The sequence below is a fragment of the Physcomitrium patens genome, chromosome 23 (genome assembly GCF_059467195.1).
Source record: "Physcomitrium patens ecotype Gransden chromosome 23, ASM5946719v1, whole genome shotgun sequence".
Classification (NCBI taxonomy): Eukaryota; Viridiplantae; Streptophyta; class Bryopsida; order Funariales; family Funariaceae; genus Physcomitrium; species Physcomitrium patens.
Window position 1 is genome coordinate 12,507,056 of NC_143432.1, and position 13,750 is coordinate 12,520,805.

General features: G+C 35.0%; 2 protein-coding genes across 2 annotated transcripts; both read left to right on the forward strand.

The window, feature by feature from the left end:
• The first annotated feature begins 5,721 nt into the window (after window positions 1-5,721).
• On the forward strand, window positions 5,722-7,916 carry LOC112275493 (uncharacterized). Its single transcript, XM_090246595.1, has 5 exons — window positions 5,722-5,888; window positions 6,503-6,539; window positions 6,695-6,851; window positions 7,021-7,167; window positions 7,252-7,916. Exons 3-5 carry the CDS (start codon window positions 6,819-6,821, stop codon window positions 7,429-7,431), a joined length of 360 nt encoding a protein of 119 aa, XP_090102721.1. The 5' UTR covers window positions 5,722-5,888; window positions 6,503-6,539; window positions 6,695-6,818; the 3' UTR covers window positions 7,432-7,916.
• Window positions 7,917-9,201: 1,285 nt separating this feature from the next.
• Window positions 9,202-11,098, forward strand: LOC112275494 (uncharacterized). Its single transcript, XM_024505879.3, has 4 exons — window positions 9,202-9,397; window positions 9,804-9,880; window positions 10,029-10,140; window positions 10,587-11,098. The coding sequence occupies exons 1-4, from the start codon at window positions 9,309-9,311 to the stop codon at window positions 10,714-10,716; spliced, it is 408 nt and encodes a 135-aa protein (XP_024361647.1). The 5' UTR covers window positions 9,202-9,308; the 3' UTR covers window positions 10,717-11,098.
• Window positions 11,099-13,750: the final 2,652 nt, after the last annotated feature.

Genomic DNA, 13,750 nt, shown 5'->3' on the forward strand with positions numbered 1-13,750 from the left:
AATTATTCACGATTAAAGTTGTTAAGTGATTGGTGCACATTGTTATGTCATAATACAACTATATACTAAAAGAAGAAAGGAAAGATTATATTATAAAAGAACTTAAATAAAAATAATTTAGAAAATTATCTTTAAAATATAGACAATAGATAAGAAGGTAACAAAAATTAATAAATGTTAATACAACCTTTTTAAAGAAGAAACTTCTATTTACTTTGTAGGAACTTAAGTGAGCCAAATCAAAAATAAATAAGATAAATAATTAATATGGATATTTTTAAGATGGGATTAAAAATAGGTTTTAGCAAAACCACCTCAAAATATGAAGAATTGATACTTGGAGAGGACCAATTGTGAATAAAGGTTGAAATCAGATCCTAAGGCACAAAACCATATACCTATGGTGATTCTAGGATTCTTTGGTTGATTAAAGAGTGAGATTTGGAAAAATACTTGTGAGAGGATTTATGAGATATGATTTTATGTGATTTGAAGGTGTATTGAGATTATGAGGGCTTTTCAAAGTGAAAGATGTACTCATTGGGTTTAGATTTTGAGAAGTAAAAGTAAGTTTAGAAATTTGATGATTTTTTGAAAATTGTAGCATATTTATAAATATATATTATTTAATTTGTCACAATACTTATTTTAAATATATTTGAAAAGTTTGATATTATTCAAGCACTTAGATTGAAGGTTGTGAGAGTTTTTGTGGATTATGGTCTAAAATAATTGAAATTTAGGATCATCGAGGGTTTTTGTGATTATATAATATTTTCCAATTTGATTGAAGCAAAAAATAGTAAAATCAATTTAGACTTAGAAATATATATACAAATAAAATTTTAAAGAAATTAAATTGTTCAACAAAGAGAAATTGATGTTGGAAGATCAACATTCGAATTGAAAAAGGAGGACGACCAACATCCAAAAGGCTTTGTGAGTTTTTTTTTTCAATCAATGGATTTAATTCTACTCAAATTTTTTGTCTTTGTTAATTGTATATGGATTGAAATTTGAGTGAAATTTGAGTCAAGAACAATAGTTTAATTAATATTTATTGAGGTTTTGAAATAGATATTATAATTGATTAATATTAATTAAGATTTTTTTGGAATTATTTAAGATTTGATTAATATTTGGTTAAAATTTAGAATTTGTGAGTCCCACAATCTGATCTTAATTGGTGGATCAGTTAAAAACATAGTTTTAAGTCATTCAATTATACAAATATTAAGAATAGAAAATCTTTTTGACTATTCAAGTATTTATTATAATTTAGAAATATTTATAAGTTACAAAAGTCTTATTAGAAGAAAATTTATAAAAATAGAGTCTTAGTAAGTCTTAGAAGCAATTATCTTAGTTGGTTTTTTATTTTCACTCATTATTGAGTATTAATGATTAGTAATTGAGACCAATTTCTATATTGGCATCATATCTACATGTATTACTTAAAAAAATCCTATTAATGATTAGTTAATAGTTAAAAGAAGCATGAAAAAGAACTTCATGTCTTTTAAGTTATATATGTAGAAAATAAGATTTTTATTAGATTTAAATTAATTTTATTACTATAAAAAAATCACTAAAATATAAAAATACAGATTTTTATGGATATTAGTATCATAGAAATATTATAATATTTTTTAAAATTTATTTAGAATTTATTTATGATTTTTTATGAATTTTTAGAGAAAATTTCAAGATCTTGGTAAAATTGAGTTTTATCACCTTGAGAGCCACTATGAAGAAATGAAACAAGATTTGAAAACTATACAAGGTTTCTAGGCTAATTGGGTATTTATGATTACCATGTTGAAGTCAAAAATGCAAAAAAAATAGTTTTACTAGTAGAAAATACGAGGACAAGCAGCTATTGTAGTCCTTGTAGGAAGAGAGGTGCACAATTCCCATATGGGTTGTAGCACCTTGGGTATAGGTAGGAAGATAAGACTAAGGCCTCAAGGCCTCTTTGGACGACCAATGTACACTACTTATTAGCCTTGGGGAGGCTCGAGCTCCTAATTTCTTAAGCAAGTTATCCTTGAGGTAAAAATTATTCACTTAACTTTTCTATTATTTACATTCTATCTTTAATCTCAAATTACTCATAGTAATTTGAAATTATATGAATTTTATACCATTGAAAAGGTAAAAAGATTATCTATCTAAAAATATATTTTTTACTTTTTACTTTTATATTTTTTTGGGTGAAAATCCAATGAACAAACTATGACTAGTTTTGTAGTGTACAATTGCTTGATTGTATTTGTTTCACTTGTCTTGTGTTGTTCTTCTTTTGTTCTTCTTTATTGCTACTTCTACTTCACACCACAAATTACAAGAAACTCTTAATTGAAGCCATCTTATAATTTTGAGTAAGGGGAAAATTAATCCTCATAGGATTTTATTAAGATTTAATTAGGATTTTGTTAGGATTTTATAAGAGTTTAGTTCACAATTTAGAATTTGGTTGAGATTTTTTTAGAATTTGTTTAAGATTTTATTAAGATTATTTAAGATAATTAGAATTTCATTAGAATTTATTTAAGACTATTTTAAGACTTGATTAGGATTGTTAGAATTTCATTAGGATTTATTTGGAATTATATTAAAATTTGATTAGAATTTAATTAAGATTTAATTATAATTTCTATTTTTAATATTTATTTAGAAATTTTTATTATTTCTTTAAAGATTTCTATTTTCAATATTTCTTCAAGATTATTATTATATCTTTAAGGTTTTTATTTTCATATTTCTTTAGGATTTCTTTATTATTATTTTTGAAGTTAATTTATGAATTCTTTATGTTTCTTTTGTAATTTCTTTTAAATTTCTTTTGAATTGGCTAAATTTTGATTAAGATTGATAAGAATTATTTAGAGTTTATTTTAGATTCTATTAGACTTGGTAGGATCTTCTGGTTGCATTTACTATTTACCTTCTACAACTAGGTGCCTAGTGCATTCTCAAGCAAGAATTCACATTATACAATAATTTTTATGTCAAAATTATTCCAATTAGTGTCCAAATCTAAAAAGCACCATAACTAATTTTAAAAAAATATTTTTCTAAAAACCATTAGTAGGATATAAACTTCAAAAGATTTTTTAGTCTAAAAAAAAAGTAGATAAAAATATCAAAGTATAATATTTTATATAGAATGTCCAAAATAACCAAAAGTCGTTTTGGTTTTAAAAGAGCTTTAAAAATTAACCAAGTTTATAATTTAATTATAATACTTGTGTTACATTTCAATTATTTTACAAAGTTTTAATATTAAAAAATTAACTACTTACAAGTTCTACATTAAACATCACAAGTAATGTAAATATATCTTAGATAATCTTCTAAATATATTTTTTCCAATATTTTGGATAATAAACTAACTTCAATAGAAATTTTTAATAAAAGTTACAAAGAAATGAAGAGAGAAATTGGAATACATCATATTTTTTTAGATTGCTAAAAATATGTGTTTACTTAATCCGAAAAATGTTAATAAATTGGCCATGTTGACAATATTACAAACACCACAAACAACAAAATACAATCAATGTCATAAGCAAACAATTGCACGACTTTGTTGTTGTGTGAAAGCTCAAAAATGGAAGGTACAAAATGAGATATATTCCTTAACTACTACAACGTTAATCTTGGAGGAGACAAAAATCACATATTAGATGACTTTCGTCAATTAGATGAACTAACACACTAATGGGAGGGTCAAATACACATCATACGTGTCTATGAGTTGCCTACTAGTACATAGTCAATAGCATACCGAACCCTCTTTGATATACCTTCACACACAAGTAAGGAAGGGAAACATGTATTAATCAGATACAATATAATGCCAATGTATATTATTATCATTTAAAGTCTTATGCACTCAGATCAGTGCCTCGATCTGGTGTAGGAAGACCTAGCAGAAGGATTTCCAGGAGTCCGATCGTTTCCTGTAGAAACTTTCACATCGCCGTTCTACAAGGGAGATCACTCTTTCTCTGGGATCCAGAATTTCGGACATCGATGACGGTGTATTTCGTGTCATTTGAATGTGGAGAGAACCACAAAGTCGCAGGTGCTGGACATGGAACACCCATACTTTGGAGAGCTCCATGTCCAAATATCCAGTTCCTCCACTTCCGCGAGCGTTTCAGGCTGAGAGGACACTTAGTGATCCAGCCACCATAGGGCTACAGTGAGATATGGGCCAGGTTCCGAATAGGAGGGCTTGCTTTTGCGTCTCAGATCTTCACGCAGACACGATTATGGAATTCCAGGACGCAAATCCAGCCCAATTCGAGGAGCAGCGGAAGATTCTTGGGAGGTGGGGTGAGGTGGGGTGAGGTGGGGTGAGGTCCCATTTCGTGATTACATGTGGTGCAATTGTTGTTGTGTTGTGAAGTATAGTTAATTTGACTGGAGAGTGTTACAAAGGTTACAAAGAAGTGCTTTGTTGGTGGAGCATTTGGGGACTCTGTGTCCTATTGGCACATTTTTTCCTCTAATAGAATAAAATAATAATAATAATAATAATAATTCACAACATACAAAATCTTCTACATTCTAAAATGTCAATTTTTTGTGAATATTACTCAATTATTGTAATGTCTACTCGGGAATGTCACAATCCTTGCTCTAGCACTTCAAAAAACCTATAAAGAACCTGCAATAACATACAAATGCCACTCACATATTGGTTAATGTCATGTTTCAATATCAACATTGCTAAAAGCATTTTGACTTAAAATCAAGCCTAATTTGATTTGAAAAAAGAGAAGATTCTGATGTTGTATAGAATGGTGCAACCTCAGTAACATATTGTGGCCAATCCATCTAAATTAATAACTTTTATTTGGCCCCATTGCACTAACAACACTCTTGGATGATCTCAACATGATGTGTTGTGTCAATCAACTATTATACTATTATTTGAACCCACAACTTCTGGCATGACAATTTTTTCTAGTTTTATATTTACAGAATATTTTACATATGTAACTTCAAATTTAAAAAAAAAAAAAAAAAAAAAAAAAAATTGTTAAAAAAATTTATCCCTTGAATCGTTTTTGCAAATTTCTGTCAAACATCAAGTATATTAAATATCAAATTGATAATACAACTTCAAATAAACTTATTAGAATTAAATCAAATGAGTCACAAAAACAAAAACATTGTTAGAAAATTATCATTTTAAAAGTATAGAATGTCAATTAAATTTCAACAACACATAAAATTGGGTGTGTCATGTTACTAATTTTAAATCACTTAAATCTTCAGAATTAGAGTACTTTTGTAGGTACAAAATAAAAAGTTACTTTAATTATTTATATTTTAAAAAGGAAAAGATTAAAAATAAAATTCACATTTTAAGTTTCCTTGAAATTTACATTAAATAACGAGATTTAAAAGAGTAAAGCAAAACCAATAATAACAGTATTGCTAATATGGTTGTCATATCATCCGTGGTACGAGTTCAAGGGGTGTTTGGCCCCAACTCTGACACGAAAAAGCGTAGAGAAACTTTTACGTTATCTGTCATTCGGGGGTTCGAGCTCAGCAATTGTTTGGCCCTTACTTTGACCCTGAAAAGCTTGCAACTACTTTTTGGTGACTGTGTGCTTGAGTTTCTCTGTTATAAGAATCGAGGCCAGAGCCCGCAAGGCGTCAGTGCCGGCGAGCAATTGCGTTCGATTTCGACAACTGATTTGTAGAGCATCTGATCATCATCTTTTCTGTCAGCACCCGAGAATCCATCGCTACTTTGAATTTCGCAACGGACACAGCAGCGCCGCCTTCTTTCGTGCTCCAATTTGAGTGCAGAACCGTCGGAATCTGTTCCAGTTGGCGAAGGTGCTGTGTTTTGGCAGCTTCGGGTTGGATTTATTGGTTTCCCATGCTTTTTTGCAGTGGCTGTTGTGTTTTGGGCTTGTGGGTTTCTCGGAAACACTTTAGAACTTGCTTGTGCTGTGAGTATTCCTATGCCTTGTTGTTGTTGCCCGTCTCTCTGATACTCTGTTTCTTCCCAGTTAAACTGTCGTGTGTGTCATCGTTTGGGTTAGAAGTTGAGAAACGCCTCTACGATCGAGAATCTCAGCAAGTTTATCTTCTATCTTTGCGTTCGAGTAACCTCTTCGTCAGGTCTAATTTGTCAATGTGAGCGTAAACAACCTTAGACATGGAGTTTAGAGCATCTGGCTCAGTCTTACTACCCCCACGGTTGATCTCGACATGCTGCTCTGCCATATCTGCCTGGTCTCCTCGTAGAGCATTAGATTGGTTGAACTTCCAACTTCAAGTTTTACTTCACCTTCGTTTACAAATTACTTCTCCTATATTTCAAGTTGTAAAGAATCTGCCTAGACTTTGTAAGTTGGATTGGTAGGACCTAGTGGACGACTATTAGCGGATATGGCTGATTCGTTCTGGATCACATGTTTAGATGGTGCATTCTACTAACGCTATTGAAACTTTGATTTCTATGTGACAGGTTGTAAGAATTCATCATACGATTTAATAAAACAAAGGTAGTTGCTCTCATTTCGACTATCGGTTCTTCAATCATGGCTGGAGCTCTCCGACGAGTGATTGCTCCTGCAGGTAGACTGATTTTATCCGAAATCTCGCATCCAGTAGCTTTTCGCGCAACTCAAGCAATGAATGCACATGTTGGGGCTGGCAGCGGAGGTCGTGTTGGCGGTTGGGCTGTCCGAAGCCCACCTCAGGACATTCCATTTGTTGTGAAGGGGTTGCAACACATTGCCATTGTTGTTCTGGACCTTCCAGTTGCTGCCGAGCATTACCGCATGGTATTCGGCGCCCAAGTCAGTGACCCTGTGGTATGTATATCTAACTCTTGGCATTTCCTGCACGTGACTTCATGTTGTCGGTAGCTATGCCTACAATGCCGAATTTAGCCGATGTATGACAATCTTCAGGTTGAATTTCGATTGGGAACCTAAATTGGTACAATTGTAGTTAAGGAACTTATCCGTGGTATGTGTGCAGCATCACGCCGATCTCAAGATGACCAAAGTTTTTGTTCAGTTACCAAACGTGTGCATTGAACTTATGCATCCTATGGGACAGGATGGTCCAGTTGCCGAATTTCTCAAGAAGAATCCCAACGGTGGAATCCATCACGTCTCATTTGCGGTATGGTTTTTAACCATCCTTATTTGTACAACTGCTCACCCTCAGTGATTCATACGTCTAATTTATCGCAAATCTGTGTCTCAGGTCGACAACATAAACTCAGCAGCAGGCTACATAGGCGAAGCAGGCGAAGGAAGCCTTCCCATCGACACTCCAAACATAGGAGCAAGATACAAGTCTGAATTGTTCCTGCAACCCAAGGATAACATGGGAGTCCTCATCAAGCTCCAGCAGATCACCAACCGCTCACACAGTCGCGTTTGATTACTCCAGTGTTGGATAAGACATGCTTGTCGTGGAGATCGATGGAACAAACAATTGACCCTCTCAGCCACATGATGGATGCTGTGTCAGGATCGATTACATGGTCATGGTCGAAGTCTGCCCACACCGAGAGCAGTTGTTGCAGCGGATCGGTCATATCTATCATTGCTCCTTAGTTCAATCGACAAGGTGAGCAGCATACTGCAGGTAAGAATGATGAACCACAGCATGTCTTGAATGCACTCTCGGCAAGCTTTTAAATTGAAGCATCTGCATGCAGGCTGGAAAATTTGGTTGTATAGTGTGCAGTAGTGGCAATATTCAAGTGTAACATCCTGCGAAGCTATGTAAGCCCGTGAAGAATCTGGCAGAGGATGGATTCAGAGGTATTCATTTCATGGTTTAGTCTAAGCTTTGTAAAAGCAGTAGGGTAGAAAAATGAAGTGTTTGTATTGAATAAATTCCATTCATGGTTGATCAGGTCACACCGATAATTTGTATTGATGAGTAAGACGGACATTGGTGTGTCGCCCTTTAAACGTCATAGCATCGACAACAGCTGTTTTCTTACTGATGATTGATATAGTTTTATTTACATGTCATATACCTCCACCACATCAACTCATTGTGTAGCAAATAAATAAATGAAATATCAAAGACTGACATAGAATATATTATCTCATGTATTTAAAACATGAAATGGTGTAGTGCACAAGTCTATTTTTACAAGTTTTGCTGAAAGTAAACCTTCTTTTGAAAAGATAGCTTTCATTCCTAGATGTTGAAAATTTTGATCCAGAAGTTCCCATTTTGACGATTGAAATTTTGGCATTGAAATGTGATGGCATTTGGCTCCATTCCTGGGGTACATCCAATTTGATACGAGGATTTTTGGCTTGATGTTTGGAGCTTGGAATATCAGAAATCTGAAACAAGCTACCTGTCTGTTTTGTAATTCTTTTTGTGGTATTTTTTTTAACCTTGATTTAAATTGATATGTTTTGTGTTTTGTAACATGAAGAATGCATGAAAATTGTTGTAAGTTTCTTTATATCTATTATATGTAAATGCTGTCATACCAGCTCAAAAGACAATTTGCAGCAAAAAATGTTTGCAAGCTTAATTATCTCAAACTCTAAAAATTTGAATATATGCTTGCATTACTCTAATACAAAATCACTATTTTAAAAATTATTTTTAATACTTTTCCAGTTTCGTATGTTCCCACTAGTTTGCTATAGATCAATCCAACTATCTGTATATACCTCTTGTTTAACTCTGTTACATTAATGAGCTCTAAAAATATATGATTCTTAGTGTTTCAAAAGTTTTAGTTACATTTAATTTTTCAAACGATTCAAAAAATTGAGTGTAAAATCCATGTCATCAACTATAATGAATAACAATAAGAATGAGTCCGAAATTTTTCAATAGAGATAGTTGGTCATTGCAAAAGCAAAAAGTAAAAATAGGAACATACACATGGGTTTAGGGGTTTTAGTTTATGAATTCAAAAGTTAAAAATTCAAAATTTTTTTTCCCATAAAGTTCAAGTTTGCAGTCCATTTGAACAGTGGTCATTCTCATAAGTTCATTACAGAGTGGGTATAAATGATCTTCCGAAAAAAAATAATAATAAATAAATATAGATTAAAAATTTCTATAGCGACTCAATTAAGAAAAATTAGGGCTTCTACTTTTGTAGTTTCAACAGTAAGAAAATACACCTCATAGCGTCCCAGAATCACCGTTGCCCTCGTTTCTCATTTCGGCCACTCTTCCAAAGCCCTCACCGAAGTCTTTTTCGCCTTCGCAGGCAAAGGAGGTTTGTGGAATTGAATTGAGCCGTTTGCCAAGAGGTATCGAAGGTTGAGATTATGGAAAGTTCGACATCAACTGCAGCGTCTGGTTTGAGCAATTTTCGTTTGCTGTTTGTGGAGATGGGGACGGGATACGATCAACATGGGTATGTTTTCTGGCTTTCGCAGTTTTCCTCGCTGTGTTTGTAGTTCACATATCATGGTTACAGTTGTGGGTTCTTTCGCAAATCACTGTTGGTGTATCCGACCAGCATCATTCGCCGGTAGTTTGCTCATCGGCTCAGTTTACGACTCTCCTAGTTATTTTTTCCCTCGGAAGACCGCAATTCTGTTTGAATTCTTATCGTCGTCTCGGCATTTGGGCATGCTCTTGGAAAATGTTCGTTGTTTGTTAGTTTTCTAAGAAATGACGCGTTTTATTGCCATAGCTATGCTGTCTCAAGGGACCTTTACTGAGCTGATGCATCGCGGTAGTTATGAATTTTATAAAAAGATTATTACTTTGGGAAGATTATTACATCAGTGTCGTTGACTAATGGTAGGAATGTGCAGACAGGATGTCACTTCAGCTGCTGTAAGAGCTTGCAAAGATGCGATTAGCTCGAACTCCATCCCTGCGTTTCGAACTGGTACCTCCATAACTTTGAATGTAAATTTTTGGGAGTTCAATTTGGCTAGATTGCATACCAGCATTTTGCTGACCAGCTTCATACATGCTATGTCTCTAAGATTTGTAGTTGCTCTGTTGCATCATATGTTCATTAATTTGTGGGGCAGGTGCATTACCCGGAGTTTCTTATCAGCAAATGAAATTGAGGGTAAAGCTTGGAGTTCCTCGCTCTGTGCAGAAAGAGCTGGATGTTGAAAAAGTGAAGGCTGTTTTCCCGTAGTAAGTCAGATATATCTCTGATTCGCGTGGTTTTCTGTGCCACTTTTGGTTCCGCTACTGTTGTTTGATAGCATCTGCTTTATTCTGTGATGAAAAGGGTTGCATATCAAGTCAATAAGCTTCTGATGCGAATCATCGTGTTCAGCAATCAGCTGTACAAGGCATCAGTGCTCGTCATCATGCCGCAGACACTTAAAGTGTATCTAGGTTGTTAATTGCTAGTGTTGTCTTTGCTCTCCACATTCTTCACTAGAAATATTATGGAGCTCTTTAAGAATGTTTCAAGTTGGGTAGTTTGCCATATTTCTGGGGCTGTTATTAATCAGACAAGGAACCCGAAATTTCTGTCGTTGCAGAGCAAGTTCATAGAGTCTGCACTTCATTTTTTGGAATTAACATGCTTATGATGTGAAGATTGCTGAACACTATCTGGAATCCTTTTGTAGCGGCGAGATCCTGGAAGTGGAGGTTGTGGACGGAGGGCTCATTTGTTCAAGTGGTGTAGCTTTGGAGGCTATGGGAGACAAGAATGACGATTGTTATTTGGTTAACGCAGCTGTGTACGTTGGGTACTAAAGTGGATGTGGTCACAACTGCTAGAGAAAACCGTTACTGAATGCACCATACTATAGTTCATTTTATTTAAGGCTTCTAATAATCGTTGTCTTCACTAGCCTGATGTTTTCAAGATTTTAACTTCGGTGCATAGTGTATTTTAGTTTTGAAATGATGACCTTCATACTAGTGAATCATCAGCTTAAAACCTCTGAATTCACGATCCTATAGGCTCATTGTTTGATTGAAAGTAGATAAAAACATCTTTGTGGCATTGTTCTATGGGTGCCACTTAGAGGTCGTTTTGAGACACATTGTGTTACAAGTATCAACCTTTTCTGTATGATCATGGAACATATCAGGCGCACCTCAATACCTGGCCTTCGCCACTCCGTTACCACCACATGTCATTTATTGTTGAGTGTTACACTTGGATGAGATTGTATCACATAAAAAAAGAGTGATAGAATATTAGTTTTGTGTGCGGTATTCTAGACCAACAAGAGATTGGACGATTAAAGCAAGTCACTTATTGGCCAATGTTTGCCATAGTACTTGGAAAAACATCAGTCTGTCTTTGTTTAGTTATGTTATTAAAACATCATTCTTTGCTCCGCAACTCACTAATCATCTGCTGTTCAAGTTAATCATGGTTTCACAATGCAGTTCTAATTCCTGTAGTTTGATGGCTGCTGATCACAGCGTGGACTACACTTTCATGTGAAGTTCATCCCTCCATGTGGTGTTGCCACTTTCGAGCTGCGCCGTGTGACTTCTTTTCAGTCGCCTCTTTCATCATTAGCACGGAGATTACAACCAAAGCCAAAGAAAAGCTTGTGCAGTGGGTCGTTGACGAAAAATGGGGAGTGATTTTCTTCACTGGATATCTATAATTAGACAAGTAAATTCCTTCGCATCGCTTAGTACATGACATGATACAAAAGTACACACATGTACCGCTGAAGGCTTTTGCTATGAAGCCCAGTTTCGACTTGTCAATGTACGACTTCAGAGGTGAGAAGACAGCCGAATCCTTGAACGCGCAACAGACTTATCAGCGACCTCTGTCGGTCCCATTGCACGAGTCAAAGGGCAAAACTCTTACTGGTTGAGTGCTGTCCAGATTTGAAACAAGGGCCTGGTAGTGGGCAATTCTTAGATGTGTAGAGTTTTGTAGAAATCGACATGAAGAACTAGTACACATGCAGTTTTAGCATTGTCATCGAAGGATCGAAGGATTCGTGGATGACATGGAGGGTTCCGCACCGGAGTCTGAAACAGGATGAGGAGTAATGGGTGAAGAGGAATGGTCTAAATGAAGGCACAGTTACCCATTAATAGTCTCCAAAATGACGGTGTTCACACACTATTAGAAGAGGAAGCTAGAAATCGTGCGCTGTATCAGGCTTGACAGTAGGCCTCAGACAACGATAGCATCTCCGCTGGACTGGGAAACCCAACCGCTAACGACCCTGCACGACTTCCAAAGTAGGTGAACAAACCGACAACCATAACAGAAAAGTAAGTTTTCCCAGTGTCGGTAAAAGTTAATCTTTTTATTAGTTGATTTTAAATGTATTTTTTTTACATAAAACTTGGCTTGACTGCAACTTCTCTAACCTTGGAGAGCTTGGGTGTGGGTGAAAAAAAATAAACAAACAAACAAACGAACAAGAAAATATAATAAAATAAACTACAAACAAACAAATAAACAAACAATCTAATCATCTTGCTACAGAAACTTTGGTTGGTCAAAACTGAACAGTTGGGTGAGAATTTGAGTGTCTTTTTTTCCTTTGTTGACCCTAACTGCGTAAGTTTGAATTTCCTTCTACGCTCCTGTGACAACTCATCTGATGAAGGGAATTTCTTGTGGGATCAATCTAGCCATGGTTCCTGAATGCTGGATTATGTATAATATATTAAGGGAGACTGTGTGCAATTGGGAGCCTTGTGCAACAACAAATTGAACGTTGACAGCTTGGTGTGGTTGTCTTTCTGCTGTAATTCAATCAAAAAGTTTCTTTACAGTTCTTCGCTTGCATCCCTTCCAGAATTTCAAGTATTGAATTCCGTTCTCCCTTTCTTCAATGTGACTTGGATCCAATTTGCGATGTAGTTATGCCAAATTGCGGAATAGCTGCTTGATTTCAGTGTGGGCTTGAGGCTGGTCCTCTCACACTGTGCGGCAAAATCAATTTTTTGATGTCAACAACTAAAACATCAATGATGTTTACGGTTTGGTTGGAACCAACACAATGAAGGTCACAGCCACAGCCGGAGAAAGTATTTTTGCTATTTTTGCCATTAAATTTAGGGATAATAATGTCAAAAAGCTCAAAGCATTGATGCAACAGGAACAGACACAAATTTGGATTTGGGAATTCAGGTACCACAACTTATCACAATGACAAAAATAAAAAGAAAAGAAAAAAAAAAGAAAAAAAGAAGTTGACTAGGCCCTTCCAGGTACCAACAGGGTGCAAGTTATATGTAGTTAAATATTGGGGAAGAAATTAAGAGTCAGATTATCAAAATAAGTGTTTGCTAAGGTTTGTTTTGAAGCATGATTGTGTGGATGAAATCCAAAAAAGGATCTAATGCTAGTATTTTTTAGTAATTAAATAAACTAATAACATAATAATTGGAAATGAGAGACAGAGACGACTTGAGGATCGCAAGCACAGCGGTGTAATATCAGGCACAGAAGAATGCTTCACCTGTTGTTATTCTATAAAACCCTAAAGTATGCACCATAAGCTGAGGCGTGTCCAGTTTATTGTTTAACTTCGATGCCGGCTCAGAAGTTGCCGACTCAAAAAGCCGTCCGCTAATTGGAAGTGTTACAGTTAATGGTCCGGAGCGGCTCTCATCAAATTCGACACCAGCTTGCATGCTTTTTATTTTTATTTTTACAAAAGTCTCGGTTTTCCTGAACAGAAGGATGAACACACACGCTTTGACCAACTCCAACAAGGATTTAACAAAATCCTTTACAAGATTAACATAAAATGGCTATAGTATAAACCCACTATTTCAGAAGGCAGAGGTTGAA

What these genes read in the sequence shown, in the direction of transcription:
- LOC112275494 (XM_024505879.3), top strand. Translation starts at nt 9,309, where the DNA reads ATGGAAAGTTCGACATCAACTGCAGCGTCTGGTTTGAGCAATTTTCGT. An exon ending in CATCCCTGCGTTTCGAACTG is followed by an intron (nt 9,881 to 10,028) that starts GTACCTCCATAA and finishes TTTGTGGGGCAG; the next exon opens with GTGCATTACCCGGAGTTTCT. An exon ending in GTGAAGGCTGTTTTCCCGTA is followed by an intron (nt 10,141 to 10,586) that starts GTAAGTCAGATA and finishes ATCCTTTTGTAG; the next exon opens with CGGCGAGATCCTGGAAGTGG.
- LOC112275493 (XM_090246595.1), top strand. Translation starts at nt 6,819, where the DNA reads ATGGTATTCGGCGCCCAAGTCAGTGACCCTGTG. An exon ending in CCCAAGTCAGTGACCCTGTG is followed by an intron (nt 6,852 to 7,020) that starts GTATGTATATCT and finishes GTATGTGTGCAG; the next exon opens with CATCACGCCGATCTCAAGAT. An exon ending in TCCATCACGTCTCATTTGCG is followed by an intron (nt 7,168 to 7,251) that starts GTATGGTTTTTA and finishes TCTGTGTCTCAG; the next exon opens with GTCGACAACATAAACTCAGC.